A 14,485-nucleotide genomic window follows, 5' to 3' on the forward strand; every position below is an offset into this window, starting at 1 on the left:
AGCTTGCCCTCTACATGTCAGGCCAGCTGCAGAACTGAGAAAAAAAGAAAAGCAGGAACAGGCAAGATCATCAGAAGAGATAGGTAAGAGGATTGGCCACATCAGGTACCAAGGCTGGGAATGTCATGCTGTTGTCATAGCAGAGGTAGAACTCAGCTCCTGTGTAGCCAGCACTTCCCTCCAGGGTTGCCAGGTGGAAAATTTTTTTCCCACCCAAAGGAGCCCAAATCCAGCCCAAAACCCGCCCAAACTCAAACCCCGCCCCTGACACCCCCACCCCGCGTCATCACCCCCGCCCCCGCCGTCATCGGCCCCGCCTCCCCTGTCATTGCCCCCCCCCATCATCGGCCCCGCCCAGAACGTCACTAACCCCACCCAAAACATCACTAACCCCGCCCCCCGCGGCCGAAAAAACTGCCTAAAAACTGCCCAAAAGACATAAAAGAAGCCCAAAAAACCGCAACCCGCCGCGGGCAAAATTTCCCGTGGCGGGTCGCGGAAAACCGCCCAACTGGGCGGTAAACCCGCCCACCTGGCAACACTGCTTCCCTCCCCCCACATGTCAGTGTAGGTGGGACAACCTCTGGCTCTCAGTGTTGCACTGCTGGAAGCACCATGAACCAATCAGGAGAGATATGATAGAGGTCTATAAAATCAAGAGTGGAGTGAAATGGGCAGATGTACTTTTGGAAAGTAAACAAGTGCTTCACAAGGACTAGGGGGCATGCAATGAATCTACCAAGAACATTTAAAATAAATTGGAGAAAATACTTCTTCACTTAGGACTAGATTCTATAAATGGTGCCTAAAAATCGGCACCAAAAAAAGTCACTCTTAGCACTATTCTATAAACCTCACCTAAAGTTAGGCATGGTTTATAGAATAAATTTATACTATCCTATCCTGTCTACCCTCTCTTATACTAATCATACATTATCAAGATCAACTTATCATAAACTATCAAGCTCATCTTATAATGTTTTGAAATTTCTATTATATGACTTTGTATTTCAAATTACTATGAAAGCCACATTGAGCCTGCATTGTGTGGGAAAGCGCGGGGTACAAATGTAATAAATAATAATAATAATACGTGTAGCGCCTGTCCCGTGACTAAATGTAGTTGTGTCCATTTACACCAACTAAAGCCTGATGTAAATGCCCACTTGTAATTTAGGCGTGGATTGGGCATATTTATAAGTGTATATAAATTTTAAGAACACCGATGACCCGCCCCCTTTTGAGATCCACATGGTAGAATTTAATGCACAACTTTAGCAAGTTGTGCGCATAAATTCTAATTAGTGACGATAATTGCTTGTTAGTGGCCAATCATCAGTGTCAACTGGCTTGTTAATCAATTAAGTTACATGCAGCCAAAATTGAGCACATAACTTTAGTTGCTATATATAGAATCCGGGGGTTAATGTTTAATTAAGCTCTGGAATTCATTGCCAGAAAATGTGGTAAAAGCAGTTAGCATAGCAGGTTTTTAAAAAGGGTTGGACAATTTCCTATAAGAAAAGTCCATAACCCATTATTAAGGCTGACTTGGGAAAATCCACCCTTATTCCTGGGATAAGCAACATAAAATCTGTTTTATTCTTTTGGGATCTTGCCAAGTGTTTGGCCACTTTTGGAAACAGGACACTGGGCTTGTTGGACCTTTGGTCTGTCCCAGTATGGTGATGCTTCTGTAGTTATGTAACAACGTACCTGTGCTTCTACCAAACACAAAATAAAACTTATGTGCGTGCCAAACAGGGCTTGGCCCAAGGGTACCTGATGCCCTGGGCAAACCTTCAGCTTTGTACTCCTTTCCCTTGGAGTGGCACAGGGCTCTACCCCCTGTATTTCAGCATCTCCCCTTCCCCTCCCACCAGGTGGCCAGAATCCCATTTTCCCTCCTTCCCCTCCTTATTCAGTATCTCTTCTTCCCATCCTGTATCCAGCATTTCCTCCCTTTGCCCTGCTGCTGCCACCGCCCTACCTGTTCCATGCCCAAGACCTAAGTAGATGAAGCAATGGCGCAGGCCTTTAAACACAAGCCCATCTTCATGTGCTGCTTTGTCCTGCTCTACCAGCAACGACTTCCAGAGTGTAACTATGCACTGAGTGAAAAAAACATTTTTTCCTATTTGCTTTAAGTGTACTACTGTGCAATGCCATAGCAGTTCCCCTACTCTTTGTACTTTTTAAAAGAGTAAACAAACACCACTCAGTATTTTATAGACCTCTAACACATCCAACTTCAGCTGCCTCTTCTCCAAACTGAAGAGTCCTAACCTTTTTAGCTTTTCCTCATATGAGAGGAGTTCCATTCCCTTAGTCATTGTGGTTGCTCTTCCCTGTACTTTTTCTAATTCCTCTGTAACTTTTTTGAGACACGATAACCAGAACTGCACACAACACACATGAAGCGATACAGACACATTATGATATTGTTTTATTCTCTGTTCCTTTCTTACTAATTCCTAACACTGCCTTCTTGGCTGCCACCACAAACTAAGTAGAAGATTTCAACATACTGGACCACTGGTTCATTTGTAGTGCTTGACTCAGCTTGTCTACCAGGAAGTTATCCTTTTTCTGCAGAAAGCATTGGGGAATCTAATTGGGGACATCATCCAAAGGAGCTTGTGTGCCGGATTCCTCCAATAGCTTAGAGAGGTTTTATCAAACCATGCTCAGGGGTTCCTGTGCCACCTCATTCTCTCACTTTTCCCTCTGTCTGTCTGCTGAACCTGCTGGCACAGGAGCCAGCTCTGTGGGTGCTGTGGATCCTCGGGCACCCTCAATATTGAACAGACTTCTTGACTTTGTCCAGGGAAAGGTAATTGCCATTGGGATTAGCACCCCCAATAATTTTGAAAAGTTGGTTCCTATGCCTGACGGTAGTCTCCTTTGCGCCTTCGGGCTCTCCTCAGTGTACACATTTATTTACTTGCTCTAATCTCCTTAGAAGATTGGAGGCTATAAGAATCCAAGCTTCCAGTCATTTTGAAGAGTATGATTATTCCCAGAGTAGGGCTGGGGGGGGGGGGGGAGGGTAAAAATAACTTACACTGGAACTAAGCGCTGTAGAGTTGAAAGATTTTTTTTTGTTTCCTATTTTATAATAATACAAATAGTTTAAACTAATCTCTTTAGTTGCATCTCTCACAGACCACGGTCAGCTTTTGTTTTCTTTTGCTTTCACTTTCAACTGTGTTATGGAAATACATAGGATGACAACTGCCTCTAACACCTCAGCCTTTCTCTCAGTCACCACTTCTGGCATCAGAGGGGAAAAAAAACCCCTGCTACTAGCATATGGGATGACAAATGCCACTCCAAATTTGCAGGACGTCAGACTCAGAAACCTGAAAGGAAGGAAGAAGACTTCGGCTGGTGGGGGATGGGGTCCCCCGCCAGCACAGGTAGGCGACGGCGAGCGAGCGGGCGAGGGGGATCGAGAGGGTTGGCGGCGGCGGCAGGGGGTGTGGGCGATGATGATGGCGGCGGCGGTGGGGGGTGGTGGCGGCACCGAGGGGGGGGGGCTAAAATGTGCCCCCTCACCTTGGCTCTGGCCCCCCCATACCGCTGAAGGTCAGATACGCCCCTGGATAGCAGGAAATAAAAAAAAAATTATTTGAGTTCATAAAATGCCTCTTGTTTATGCAGATTTGAATGATTAAACTGTAACATACACAGCAAACACAATCAGGCGTCATATTTCTCTTTCCTGCATTACACAGAAACTTCAATATATGTGAAAAGAAAAATAAACCAGGTTAGCAAACCATTTCCCCTCCGATTCCCAACCTAAGCTGGGAATAAACTAAAACATAGTAACATAGTAGATGACGGCAGAAAAAGACCTGCACGGTCCATCCAGTCTGCCCAAGAAATGTGCCACTTTTTTGTGTATTCCTTACCTTGATTTGTACCTGTCTTTTTCAGGGCACAGACCATACAAGTCTGCCCAGCACTATCCCCGCCTCCCAACCACCAGCCCCGCCTCCCACTGTGCCACTTTTTTGTGTATACCTTACCTTGATTTGTACCTGTCTTTTTCAGGGCACAGACCGTACAAGTCTGCCCAGCACTATCCCTGCCTCCCATCATCGGCTCTGGCACAGACCGTATAAGTCTGCCCAGCACTATCCCCACCTCCCAACCACCAGCCCCACCTCCCACTACCGGCTCTGTTATCCAATCTCGGCTAAGCTCCTGAGGATCCATTTCTTCTGAACAGGATTCCTTTATGTTTATCCCACGCATGTTTGAATTCCATTACCGTTTTCATCTCCACCACCTCCCGCGGGAGGGCATTCCAAGCAACCACCACTCTCTCCGTGAAAAAATACTTCCTGACATTTTTCTTGAGTCTGCCCCCCTTCAGTCTCATTTCATGTCCTCTTGTTCTACAGCCTTCGTATCTCCGGAAAAGGTTCGTTTGCAGTAAAAAGTTTGGGAGGCAGTGCCTCAGCTCCGGGTGGGATCCAAATTCAAATCCCCTTTTCAATCGTCCTGGGTTGGACTTGGGCACATGGTGGTTAGAATGTCAGAATCAGGTGTGGGAAGACGGCTTTCATGACATTGCTAGTTCTCAACAGAAGGGTACACTTCGTAAGACACAATTCCTCCAGCTCTGCAGCCAAAAGGGGTTCCTGGTCACCCAAACATGATCGCTTGGGTGTAGTAGAGATCTCTAAGGGGTCTTTTAACTAAGGGGCGCTAATAGATTTAGTGTGCGTTAACGATTAGCATGCGCTACGTGCTGTGCATTGTATATCTATGGGTAGCGTGGCACTTAATGCAGCCCATAGATATACAATATTTTACTAAGGTGCACTAATCCATTACTACACCTTAGTAAAACATCCCCTAAGTCTAATGCAAACTTTTAAAAAATTATAAAAAGTTAAAATGAACTTCTGCTTTAAACTTGGGGGGGGGGGGGGGAGAAGGAGCCAGGGAATGAAATAATAAAATACTTACAGCTCATCCAAGCAATCTGCTGGTTGTTTAAGCCTGTGACCCTCAAGAAGATAGTCATAAATTTCATGGTTCTGCACGCCTGGGTAGGGAGTCATCCCCCTGGTCACTATCTCCCAAGCTGTTATGCCAAATGCCCACTACAAGAATAAATGCAAAATTAACAGGATATTGGTAGATGAGATAAATACATCTTCATAAAAAAAGCTCAGCTTCCAAAATTTTGCTAGTATCTGTTGCAAACACTTGTGTTTCATCCATGTTAAACTCCAGAGCTGGAAATGTCAGGGTTGGCCAAGTTTTGTCAACAGTGGGCCAAATGTGTTTCAAATATGATCCACATGACTATTTTAGAGTAGGTATTTCATCCATATGATTGTGGGCCTTTTGGACAAGACCTGGAAGTTACCTGTGATTTTTGTTTGTTTTGCTGGAAAAGCACATGTTGAGAACAGAGCCGTAGCGAGGGCAGCTGACACCCGGGGCGGGTCGCTGCTGCGCACCCCCCCCCCCCCGGGTGCAGCATGGCGCACCCCCCCCCGGGGTGCGTACTTACGAGGGAAAGCGGCGAGGGATGGGCGGGACGGCAGAACCGCCCCGAGTGCATATCGCTGGGAGCTGCATCGGCTCCGCTGGTTCCCTGCTCTCTCTGCACCGGAACAGGAATTAACATATTCCAGGGCAGAGGGAGCAGGGAACCAGCAGAGCCGACACCCCCCCCAGTGGTGTGCACCCGGGGTGGACCGTCCCACCGCCCCCCCTTCCTACGCCACTGGTTGAGAAGTATCTGTTTGCTTTTTAATATGGATGCACTGGTTGTAAACTGCCTAGAATGTTTGATAGCGTGGTATATAAACTGTGAAATAAATAAATAAATAACATGTGTCAGGCCCTTCAGGGGATACTTTCTTCTACCCACCACCACGTACCACATCACTTTTGGTTGTGTAGATTCGATCAGCAAGGCTCTCGATTGCAATCCACTTCACCGGCATCTTGGCTATGCGTCCCTGACGATAATAATCTCCACTGTAAATCTTCTTAGACAAGCCAAAGTCTGCCACACAAACAGTCATGTCATCGCGTAACCTGCCAATTCACAAAAGTAAAATTGGGAAATAAAATGAGAACTGTGGCATAGCTAAATTGTTTGGCAACCTGGCACATTCATCCGTATCTTTCATATGCAAGATCATAGGACAGTCAATGAAAAAAAAAACATCAGATGGGCTAACTTAAATATTAGTATATAATGAAGCCCAGCATTATTACAAAACAAGGGTAGCACTGACCACAAGAAACAAAATGAACCAGGATGAAAAACTAGAGCCTTTATTAAAAATGGTGATAAACAAGTGCTGGAAGCTGAGGTCGAGCGCTCCCGGGCAGAGTGTCAGTGGAAGAAGCTGGCGCGGCAGCTGAGCCCCCACAGGTAGGAGGGCGGAGTTCCTGCCTTTTTGCTGATGATGCATTTTGGATCAGTACCTCAGACTCAAACCCAGAGGTTTGACTCTGAGGTACATCATATTGCTTTTTGGGCTATCATTGATTTATAGATTACCCCTGAGGAAGGCCTAACTGCTGAAATATGGCCCGTGTTGGGTCCAGGACTTCTGCCTGTGCTTGTATACCACTATCTACTATAATAAAACCCACCCTCAACGTTCTGAGGACACTGACGTCAGTGAAGCCAAGCTCTGACTTCCTTCAAAAAGGTTCGAAGGTTCACCAAAATCGCTCCGGGCCCCGCCCTCGAGGGCGGAGCAATGGCAGAACAACAAAGGGGTTGGCAGGGAGGGAGGCAGGGGGTGGGAAATCGCTCCGGGCCCCGCCCTCGAGGGCGGAGCAATGGCAGAACAACGAAGGGGTTGGCCAGGGAGGGAGGGGGTGTTGGTGACGAAAACCTTGCTAGCGCCCGTTTCATTTGCTGTGAAATGGGCTTTTTTTTACTAGTTTTGAATAAAAGCTCTTGTTTTTCATTCTGGTTCATTTGTTTTTTTGTGCTCATTTTGTGCTGCTGTATTTGTGGGAATGGACTGGTCCTCTCTTGGATTGGCCCAGCATTATTAGTCATCTTTTAGTTTGCAGTCATTTCAAATAATTTATTACTGGAAAAGGGGAGCAATGAATATTGGAGCCAGTATTCAGCCCACAGTGGTTTTTAAGCCTCTGACAGCTGCACATACAATTAAGCCTGGATATTCAATGTTAAGCCATGTCTGAGCACCAGCATTGAATTATCTAGGGTGAGCTGCTGATCCAGAAGTTATATGGGTGCCAAACTTTTGAGCAGTTCTATCTGCCTGCTTAATTATGCCAGTGCCCTCATAACAACCGACTCCTCGCTGACTAACCAGGCATATTGGTGGCCAGAACCCTAAACATGAATTAATCAGAATACAGTGATAGTGACTATCTCCACCTTTTTTGTTTTCCTTTTTTAAATTCCTTGTTTTGAAGAAATGTTTTTATTTTATTTAGCACTTGATATACTACTGTTTGAGCAGTTCAGTTCACAGCTCCCAGGTATACAAAAAGAAAACACACACATACTAAAATATTACAACTGACTGTGTCAATAGACTAAGGGGCACATTTTTGAAAAACATTTAAAAAGTGGCATAAAGCAACATTTGGATGTTTTGCTTGCCAAAATGTTTAAGGGGCCCTTTTACCAAGCTGCGGGAAAAAGGGCCCTGTGCTGGCGGCTATTTTTCCCATGTGTCAGGGTCCTTTTTACTGCAGCGGGTAAAAAGACCCCAGGCACACATGGCCATGTGGTAAGAGAACTCTTACCACATGGCCATGCAACAGGAAGCCCTTACCGCCACCCATTGAGGTGGTGATAAGGGCTCCTGTGCTAACCCGGTAGTAACCAGGCAGCGTGCGGTGATGCCCAATTACCGCTGGGTTACCGCCAGGCAAGCCATTTCTGGGGGGGGGGGGGCATTTTCCCCTGTAAAAATGGCACGCGCTCAGGGCGGGTCTACCACTGGCAGCAGCACTGGCCCGGCGGTAGTCCTGAAAGAGCTCAGTAAAACGGCCCCTAAAATTGCAATTTTTGAAACTTATTTTACAGACCTTTATCTATGCAGTTCGACTAAACCACAAAAAAGTGCCCTAAATGACCAGATGACCACTGGGTCTGCTTTTTTTTTTTGCTGCTCAAGGTGAGTTATATTCCGGTACAGTAGGTAGGTCCCTGTCTCTGGAAGGCTCACAATCTAAAAGGCCCCCCCTTACTAAAGCTTAGTGCGCACTAACTTTAGCAGGCACTGGCTACAAATATCGACTAATGCCCGCTTTACTTCTGGGTTTGGCCTGAAGAGACTGCAGTCCCCCAGCCAGGCAGGGCCGCTGAGAGACTGGGCTTGGGCAAGGCCGCCCCCGGGACCCCGCCACCACCGCTGCCCCCCCCCCCCTGGCCAGTCCCCACCCACCTCCCTCTGTCCACCACCGGGCCTGGGCCCCCTGCATTGAAATCATCACAGCGCCTCACCTGTCACCTCACTCCGTGACTGAAAGCGCAGCAGCAGCAGATCGGATTCGCCTCCCTTCGGGCCTTCCCTCCCTGTGTCCCGCCCTCGTAGAAGTTACATCAGACGAGGGCGGGACACAGGGAGGGAAGGCCCGAAGGGAGGCGAATCCGATCTGCCGCTGCTGTGCTTTCAGTCACGGAGGTGACAGGTGAGGCGTTGTGATGATTTATGCAGGAGGCCTGGTCCGGTGGCGGACGGTCGACAGAGCCGAGGGCGAGTGAGATCGGGGACTGCAGTGCCAGGCCCCCCTTGGAGGCCCGGGCCTGGGGAATTTTGTCCCCCCTGCCTCCCTCTCGGTGGCCCTGCAGCCATGACCCCCCCCTCCGGGCAAATCATTAATATTATTGGTTGTATATGGGTCCAATGGGCAGCAGTGATGCCCACTTACTCCTCCCCCTTGCAGCTCTGTCTCAAAGTGGCCACTGTGATCTACAGAAGCATTCTTGCAGGTCTACCACTAGCACCATGAGACTGCTGCTAGAGGTCATGGCAGCTGTTTTGAGGCCAGAGTTGCAAGGGGCAGGAACGAGTAGACAATGGACCTCTATACCACCAACAATATTAAAGTTTTACCCCGGGTGGGGGGGAATCCTGGCTGATTTGGAAGGGTGGGCGGACTTGCCGAGATTCAGCTGGGGACCGCATAAGTGTCTTATGCAGGTCCCAGCTGAATCTCGGTTGGGACCCACATAAGATGTCAGCCAGCACATGCCCTCATGGCCCTGGATATTCAATTGTGGAGTTCGGACCTGATCTGGTATTGAATATTGGGGCCTAATTCAGCCAGCAGTGGTCAGTGTTTAAAAAAATTACTGACTGCAGCTGGTTGAATATTGAGAAGTAAATTTTTGAAAATTTTGCAACATTTTCTTTATTTTTTTCCAGTGGAAGTAAAGGACTCTTGGATGAGGGCTTCCTGAAGCCCTGCTAATGCACAATGTGATCTAGAGAGCTGGCAGAGGGGAATTCAAACACTCACATGCAGTTTCGAGCAGCCAAGTCTCTGTGAAGGAAGTTTCTGTTGCTGAGATATTCCATTCCCAATACGATATCGATCATCATCTTCAGCAAGGTCTGCAGAGGCAGAGGCTGCAAACCAGGAAGAACAGGACATGTATACATCAGTGCCAGATAGGAGGAAAGCAAAAAGACTAATAGCCAACAATATGGGATGTATCTGATGTCTTGAAGCATCTTTTACGTGTAGTTATATCTTTGCTTCCTGTAAAAGAGAGGCTCAAGATCTATTAAAAATACACAGGCTATTATTCTGCCACTGAAGTTGGCATTTTTTTTTAATGCCAGCTGTGGCAGTCAAAAAAATCTGGATATTCAGCATCGGTGTCCACACAGTGGCCGGTGACCTGTGCAGCTATTCTAACTATCTGGATAGTTATTTGGTTAGTGCACTGGATACTGCCACTAGCCGGATAGTTTCCAGCTCTGCCCCAACCAGTGGCGTACCTAGGGTAGTTGACACCCGGGGCCGGTCATTTTTTAACACCCCCCCCAAAAAAAAATCCAGTACTAAGCATGCCGAGAATACAAAACACTCAGGACCTATAGAGCAATTCTACCATATCATAAGCAGTCATTTCTACGAGTCACACAAGGAAAAGGAAAGCATCTTAAACACTACAGTGAGCATTAGAACATCAATTCACCTATTGTAAAACGAAACCAGACAGAATAGTACAGATTGTAGATCCTGCACAGTCAATGCCAACTGAAAGCCATGTCTTTTTCACAAACACAGATACACCCTAATCCACTATAAAATAAGTAATCATAAACTTTCTATTTAGACAAAAATTAAACTGAACCCCCAATGCCAGACTCTGCATACAATGCAACACCACAGAAACAGAAACTGTCCCCTAGTACTGTGCAAAATATAAAGACAGCAGATGTAAATTTGAAAAAAACTAACAAGTACCAATCACCACTTTACAAATTAACAAATAGAAATAAAACAAATATAGAAAGTAAAATAATACCATTTTATTGGACTAATACATTTAGCTTTCAGAGGCCAAAACCTCCGTCCTCGGGTCAGTACAGTATAGTGCTGTTACAGTATCCTATCCTGACCTGAGGAAGGGGGTTTTGTTCGCCGAAAGTTAGTCAAAATATATTAAAATTAGTCCAATAAAAAGATTACCTTGTTTACATGTTCTATTATAAACATTTATTAACACAGCTACAATACTACTTTATCCTAAAGCAAAAAACAAAAATATATATTTTATTTACAGTTTGTTATCTCTGGTTTCTGCTTTCCTCATCTTCTTTTCACCGTCTTCCTTCCATCCAGCATCTGTCTTCGTTCTCTGCCATCCAGTGTCAGCCCTCTCTGCTGTCCCCTCCATCCAATGTCTGCCCTCTCTCCCTGCCCCTTCCATCCACATCTGCCCTCTATCTCTGCTCCTTCCATTCACTGTCTGCCCTTTCCCTTCCATCCACTCCCGTCTGCCCTTTCTCTCTGCCCCTTCAATCCACCATTTGCCCTCCCTCTCCCATCCATCCAGGGTCTGCCCTTCCTCTCGCTCCCCCTTCCATCTAGGATCTGTCCCCTCTCTCTCTGCCCCTTTTTTCAGCCCCCAGTTCCATCCCCCTTCTCCCCTCTGAACACCCCCACCCCAGTCCCCTTCTCCCCTCCCCTTCTCCTGTCTGTGACCCCCACCCCAGTTCTCTTCTCCCCTCTGAACACCCCTACCCCAGTCCCCTTCTCCCCTCCCCCTCCCCTGTCTGAGACCCCCACCCCAGTCCACTTCTCCCCTCCCCGTCTCCCATCTGAGATCCCCAACCCAGTCCCCTTCTCCCCTCCTCCTCCCCTGTCTGAGATCCCCACCCCAGTCCCCTTCTCCCCTCCCCTTTTCCTCTCTGAACACCCCCACCCCAGTCCCCTTCTCCCCTCCCCTTCCCTTCTCCCATCTGAGACCCCCACCCCAGTCCCCTTCTCCCCTCCCCCTCCTCTGTCTGAGACCCCCACCCCAGTCCCCTTCTCCCCTCCCCTTTTCCCCTCTGAACACCCCCACCCCAGTCCCCTTCTCCCCTCCCCTGTCTGAGATCCCCACCCCAGTCCCCTTCTCCCCTCCCCTTTTCCCCTCTGAACACCCCCACCCCAGTCCCCTTCTCCCCTCCCCTTCTCCCGTCTGAGACCCCATCCCAGTCCCCTTCTCCCCTCCCCTGTCTGAGACCCCCACCCCAGTCCCCTTCTCCTCTCCCCTTCCCTTCTCCCATCTGAGACCCCCACCCCAGTCCCCTTCTCCCCTCCCCCTCCTCTGTCTGAGACCCCCACCCCAGTCCCCTTCTCCCCTCCCCTTTTCCCCTCTGAACACCCCCACCCCAGTCCCCTTCTCCCCTCCCCTTCTCCCGTCTGAGACCCCATCCCAGTCCCCTTCTCCCCTCCCCTTCTCCTGTCTGAGATCCCCACTCCAGTCCCCTTCTCCCCTCCCCTTTTCCCCTCTGAACACCCCCACCCGAGTCCCTTTCGCCCCTCTCCTTCCCCACCTCAGTCCCGTTCTCACTACTGTCTGAATCGGCGAAGCAGCATTGTAGGCAGCGCCTCGTCTGCCCTGCTGCTTGTAAAAAAATCAAATCTCCTTCTCCTCGTCTTGGCGTTGACTCGGGCCTTCCAATCAATCACTATGTCCCGCCCGGCGCCCGCCCTCGCGGAAGTTACCTTAGAGGAGGGCGGGACATAGTGATTGATTGGAAGGCCCGTCGACGTCAAGACGAGGAGAAGGAGAGATCTGATTTTTTCACAAGCAGGGCAGACGAGGCGCTGCCTGCGACGCTGCTTCGCCGATTTTTGTTTAAAGGAGGCGGCGGGAGCGGAGCACCCCCCACCCACTGGCACCCGGGGCGGACCCCCCCCCCCCCTTGGTACGCCACTGGCCCCAACACTATCTGGATAACACCAGGGCAATAACGCTTGTGTTTCCCCTCAGCATGAGTGTACACATATCCAAAAATCACCCCTCACCCCCCACCAAAAAAAAAGTATGATCCTAGCAGATAGCTCTTGTCTTCTGCACTCGCAGCCACAGCTTCAGCTATACGGGTACTGGCTGATATTCAGTGCCAGCACCTGCACAGCTAAGTGACCAAATAGGACTGTATAAATAGCAGTTCTAAGTTTGGTCACTTAGCTGTGCAGGTGCTGGCACTGTATATCAGCCAGTACCCGTATAGCTTCTGGGTAGTGGCTGAAGCTGTGGCTGCGAGTGCAGAAGACAGGGGAGCTACCTCCTTCCCATCCCCACTATTATAACCCAACCCCAACACATGACTGTTACCCTTTCTGGAACCCCAAAATAGTGGACCCTTTCCCCGATAAGACCCCCAGCATCTTCCCTGAATAGCAGACCCTGTCCCTGAAATCAGACCTTACCTCCTGGCACTCACCCCCCCATAGCAGACCCTCTTCCTGAATACAAACCCTCTCCCAGTCCCCTCTTCACCCACCCACCTCTAGGCTGCCCTCCCCCAGGGCCTTCCTCTTGCTTCCTGATGACCCAGTGGGGTCAGTTGGGCAGAAGCAAATGCAACTTGCTCCTGCTCCTAGTGGCTCCTGGTAGAAAATGGCCACTAGAGGTCAGCCTTCCATAGCTGGAGGAGGGTCTATTATCGGGGTAGGTGCCAGAAGGGGCATCTGTTCTCTGGGAGGGGAGATTTGTAAGTAGGATCAGCACATGGGGGGGGGGGGGGGGGGGAGGGGAAGAGAAGAAAAGAAATGATCTTATTATGGGAGTCCTGGCTGAATACTGGATAGGACCCACCTAGGTTTTGGTGGTTATTACACATCTGTTGAGAACCAGATATTCAATGCTGCTGTCCAGACATGACCCAGAATTGAATATCTGGAGCTAATTTAGTTGGTGATGGTCAGTAGCTGAATATTGATTGGATTATGTATATTCAGCGCCATTATCTGTCATATCCTTTTTTTAAATAGTTTTTAGATTTATACTTTACACGTATTTCTTTTGGCAATTAGTTACTTTTTTACCAGTATGGCTTTTTGTCATCAGGTATGTTTCTCAATCCTGGATATTCAAAAGCCTAATCCTGCCTTTGCCATTTTGGGCAAGCGGAAAAGAGCAGAGAAAGACCCTACCACCTCATTGCAGATTCCGCATCTTTCACTGGAGAAACAGCAAAGACAGCCTGGTGAAGGGACACTTGGGCCAGAGAAGTAGGATTTCAAACTAGTTCTCCTCTCTCTGGTACCATCTTTAAGCACCTCCCTACCCCCTACTCAAGATGAGCATTGGAAACTCCCAGTCTGTGGAAACTGTACAGCTTGTGAAGGTTGTGTGTGGGGTGGGGGGTGAGACTCTGAGATCTCACCCAGGAAAACAAGGAGGGGAGTTAGGCCAATCTCAGAGTTGGGTATTTGCATGGGAGAAACATTTTGGGAGTAGAGCAGTTGCAGAAGGTAGTTTTTTGGGGTGGTGGTAATTTGCATGGTGGTGGGGCAGTTGCAGGGGCGTCATTTTGGCGGTCAGGGCAGTTTGTGGGGTGGAGGAGAAGTTATAGGGGTACTTTTTATGGATGGGGAAGTTTATGGGGTGTTGTGTCAGTTGCAAGGGATAGTTTCTGTGGTGGAGACAGTTTGTGGTTGGTGGGGAAGGTATGTTGCCTAATATTTGTAGATGAGGCTCTCTGCAGGGTGGTGCAACAGCTGTGGAGGGGGAGATTTTGGGAGGTGAGAACTGTTTGCGAGGTGGTGGAACAGTTGCAGGTTCTAGTTTACAGGAATGTGGCAATATGCATGGTGGCTGGACAGTTGAGTGGGAATTGGGTTTCAGGGTGGAGCAATTTGCAGGATGATGGAGCAGTTAAAGGGGAATAGATTTTGAGGGGGGTGTGGGCAATTTGTGTGAACAATTTGTAGAATGGTGGGGCTAGTTTAGGGGTGGGTGGGCAGGTTGCAGTTTATTGACAGTAGTTTATGGGGT

The 14,485-nt window shown here is 48.5% G+C and overlaps 1 protein-coding gene across 1 annotated transcript in view; it reads right to left on the reverse strand.

Annotated features, from left to right (window-relative positions):
* MERTK (MER proto-oncogene, tyrosine kinase) overlaps positions 1-14,485 on the reverse strand; it is a gene marked incomplete at its 5' end in the record, with an annotated part of 146,225 nt that overhangs the window by 2,767 nt on the left and 128,973 nt on the right. The window contains 3 exons of the mRNA XM_030194661.1: positions 4,984-5,120; positions 5,910-6,069; positions 9,499-9,608. Of these exons, the coding sequence (XP_030050521.1) occupies positions 4,984-5,120; positions 5,910-6,069; positions 9,499-9,608 (407 nt within the window). The remainder of the gene's footprint in view (positions 1-4,983; positions 5,121-5,909; positions 6,070-9,498; positions 9,609-14,485) is intronic.

The sequence above is a fragment of the Microcaecilia unicolor genome, chromosome 3 (assembly GCF_901765095.1).
Source record: "Microcaecilia unicolor chromosome 3, aMicUni1.1, whole genome shotgun sequence".
Taxonomy (NCBI): domain Eukaryota; kingdom Metazoa; phylum Chordata; class Amphibia; order Gymnophiona; family Siphonopidae; genus Microcaecilia; species Microcaecilia unicolor.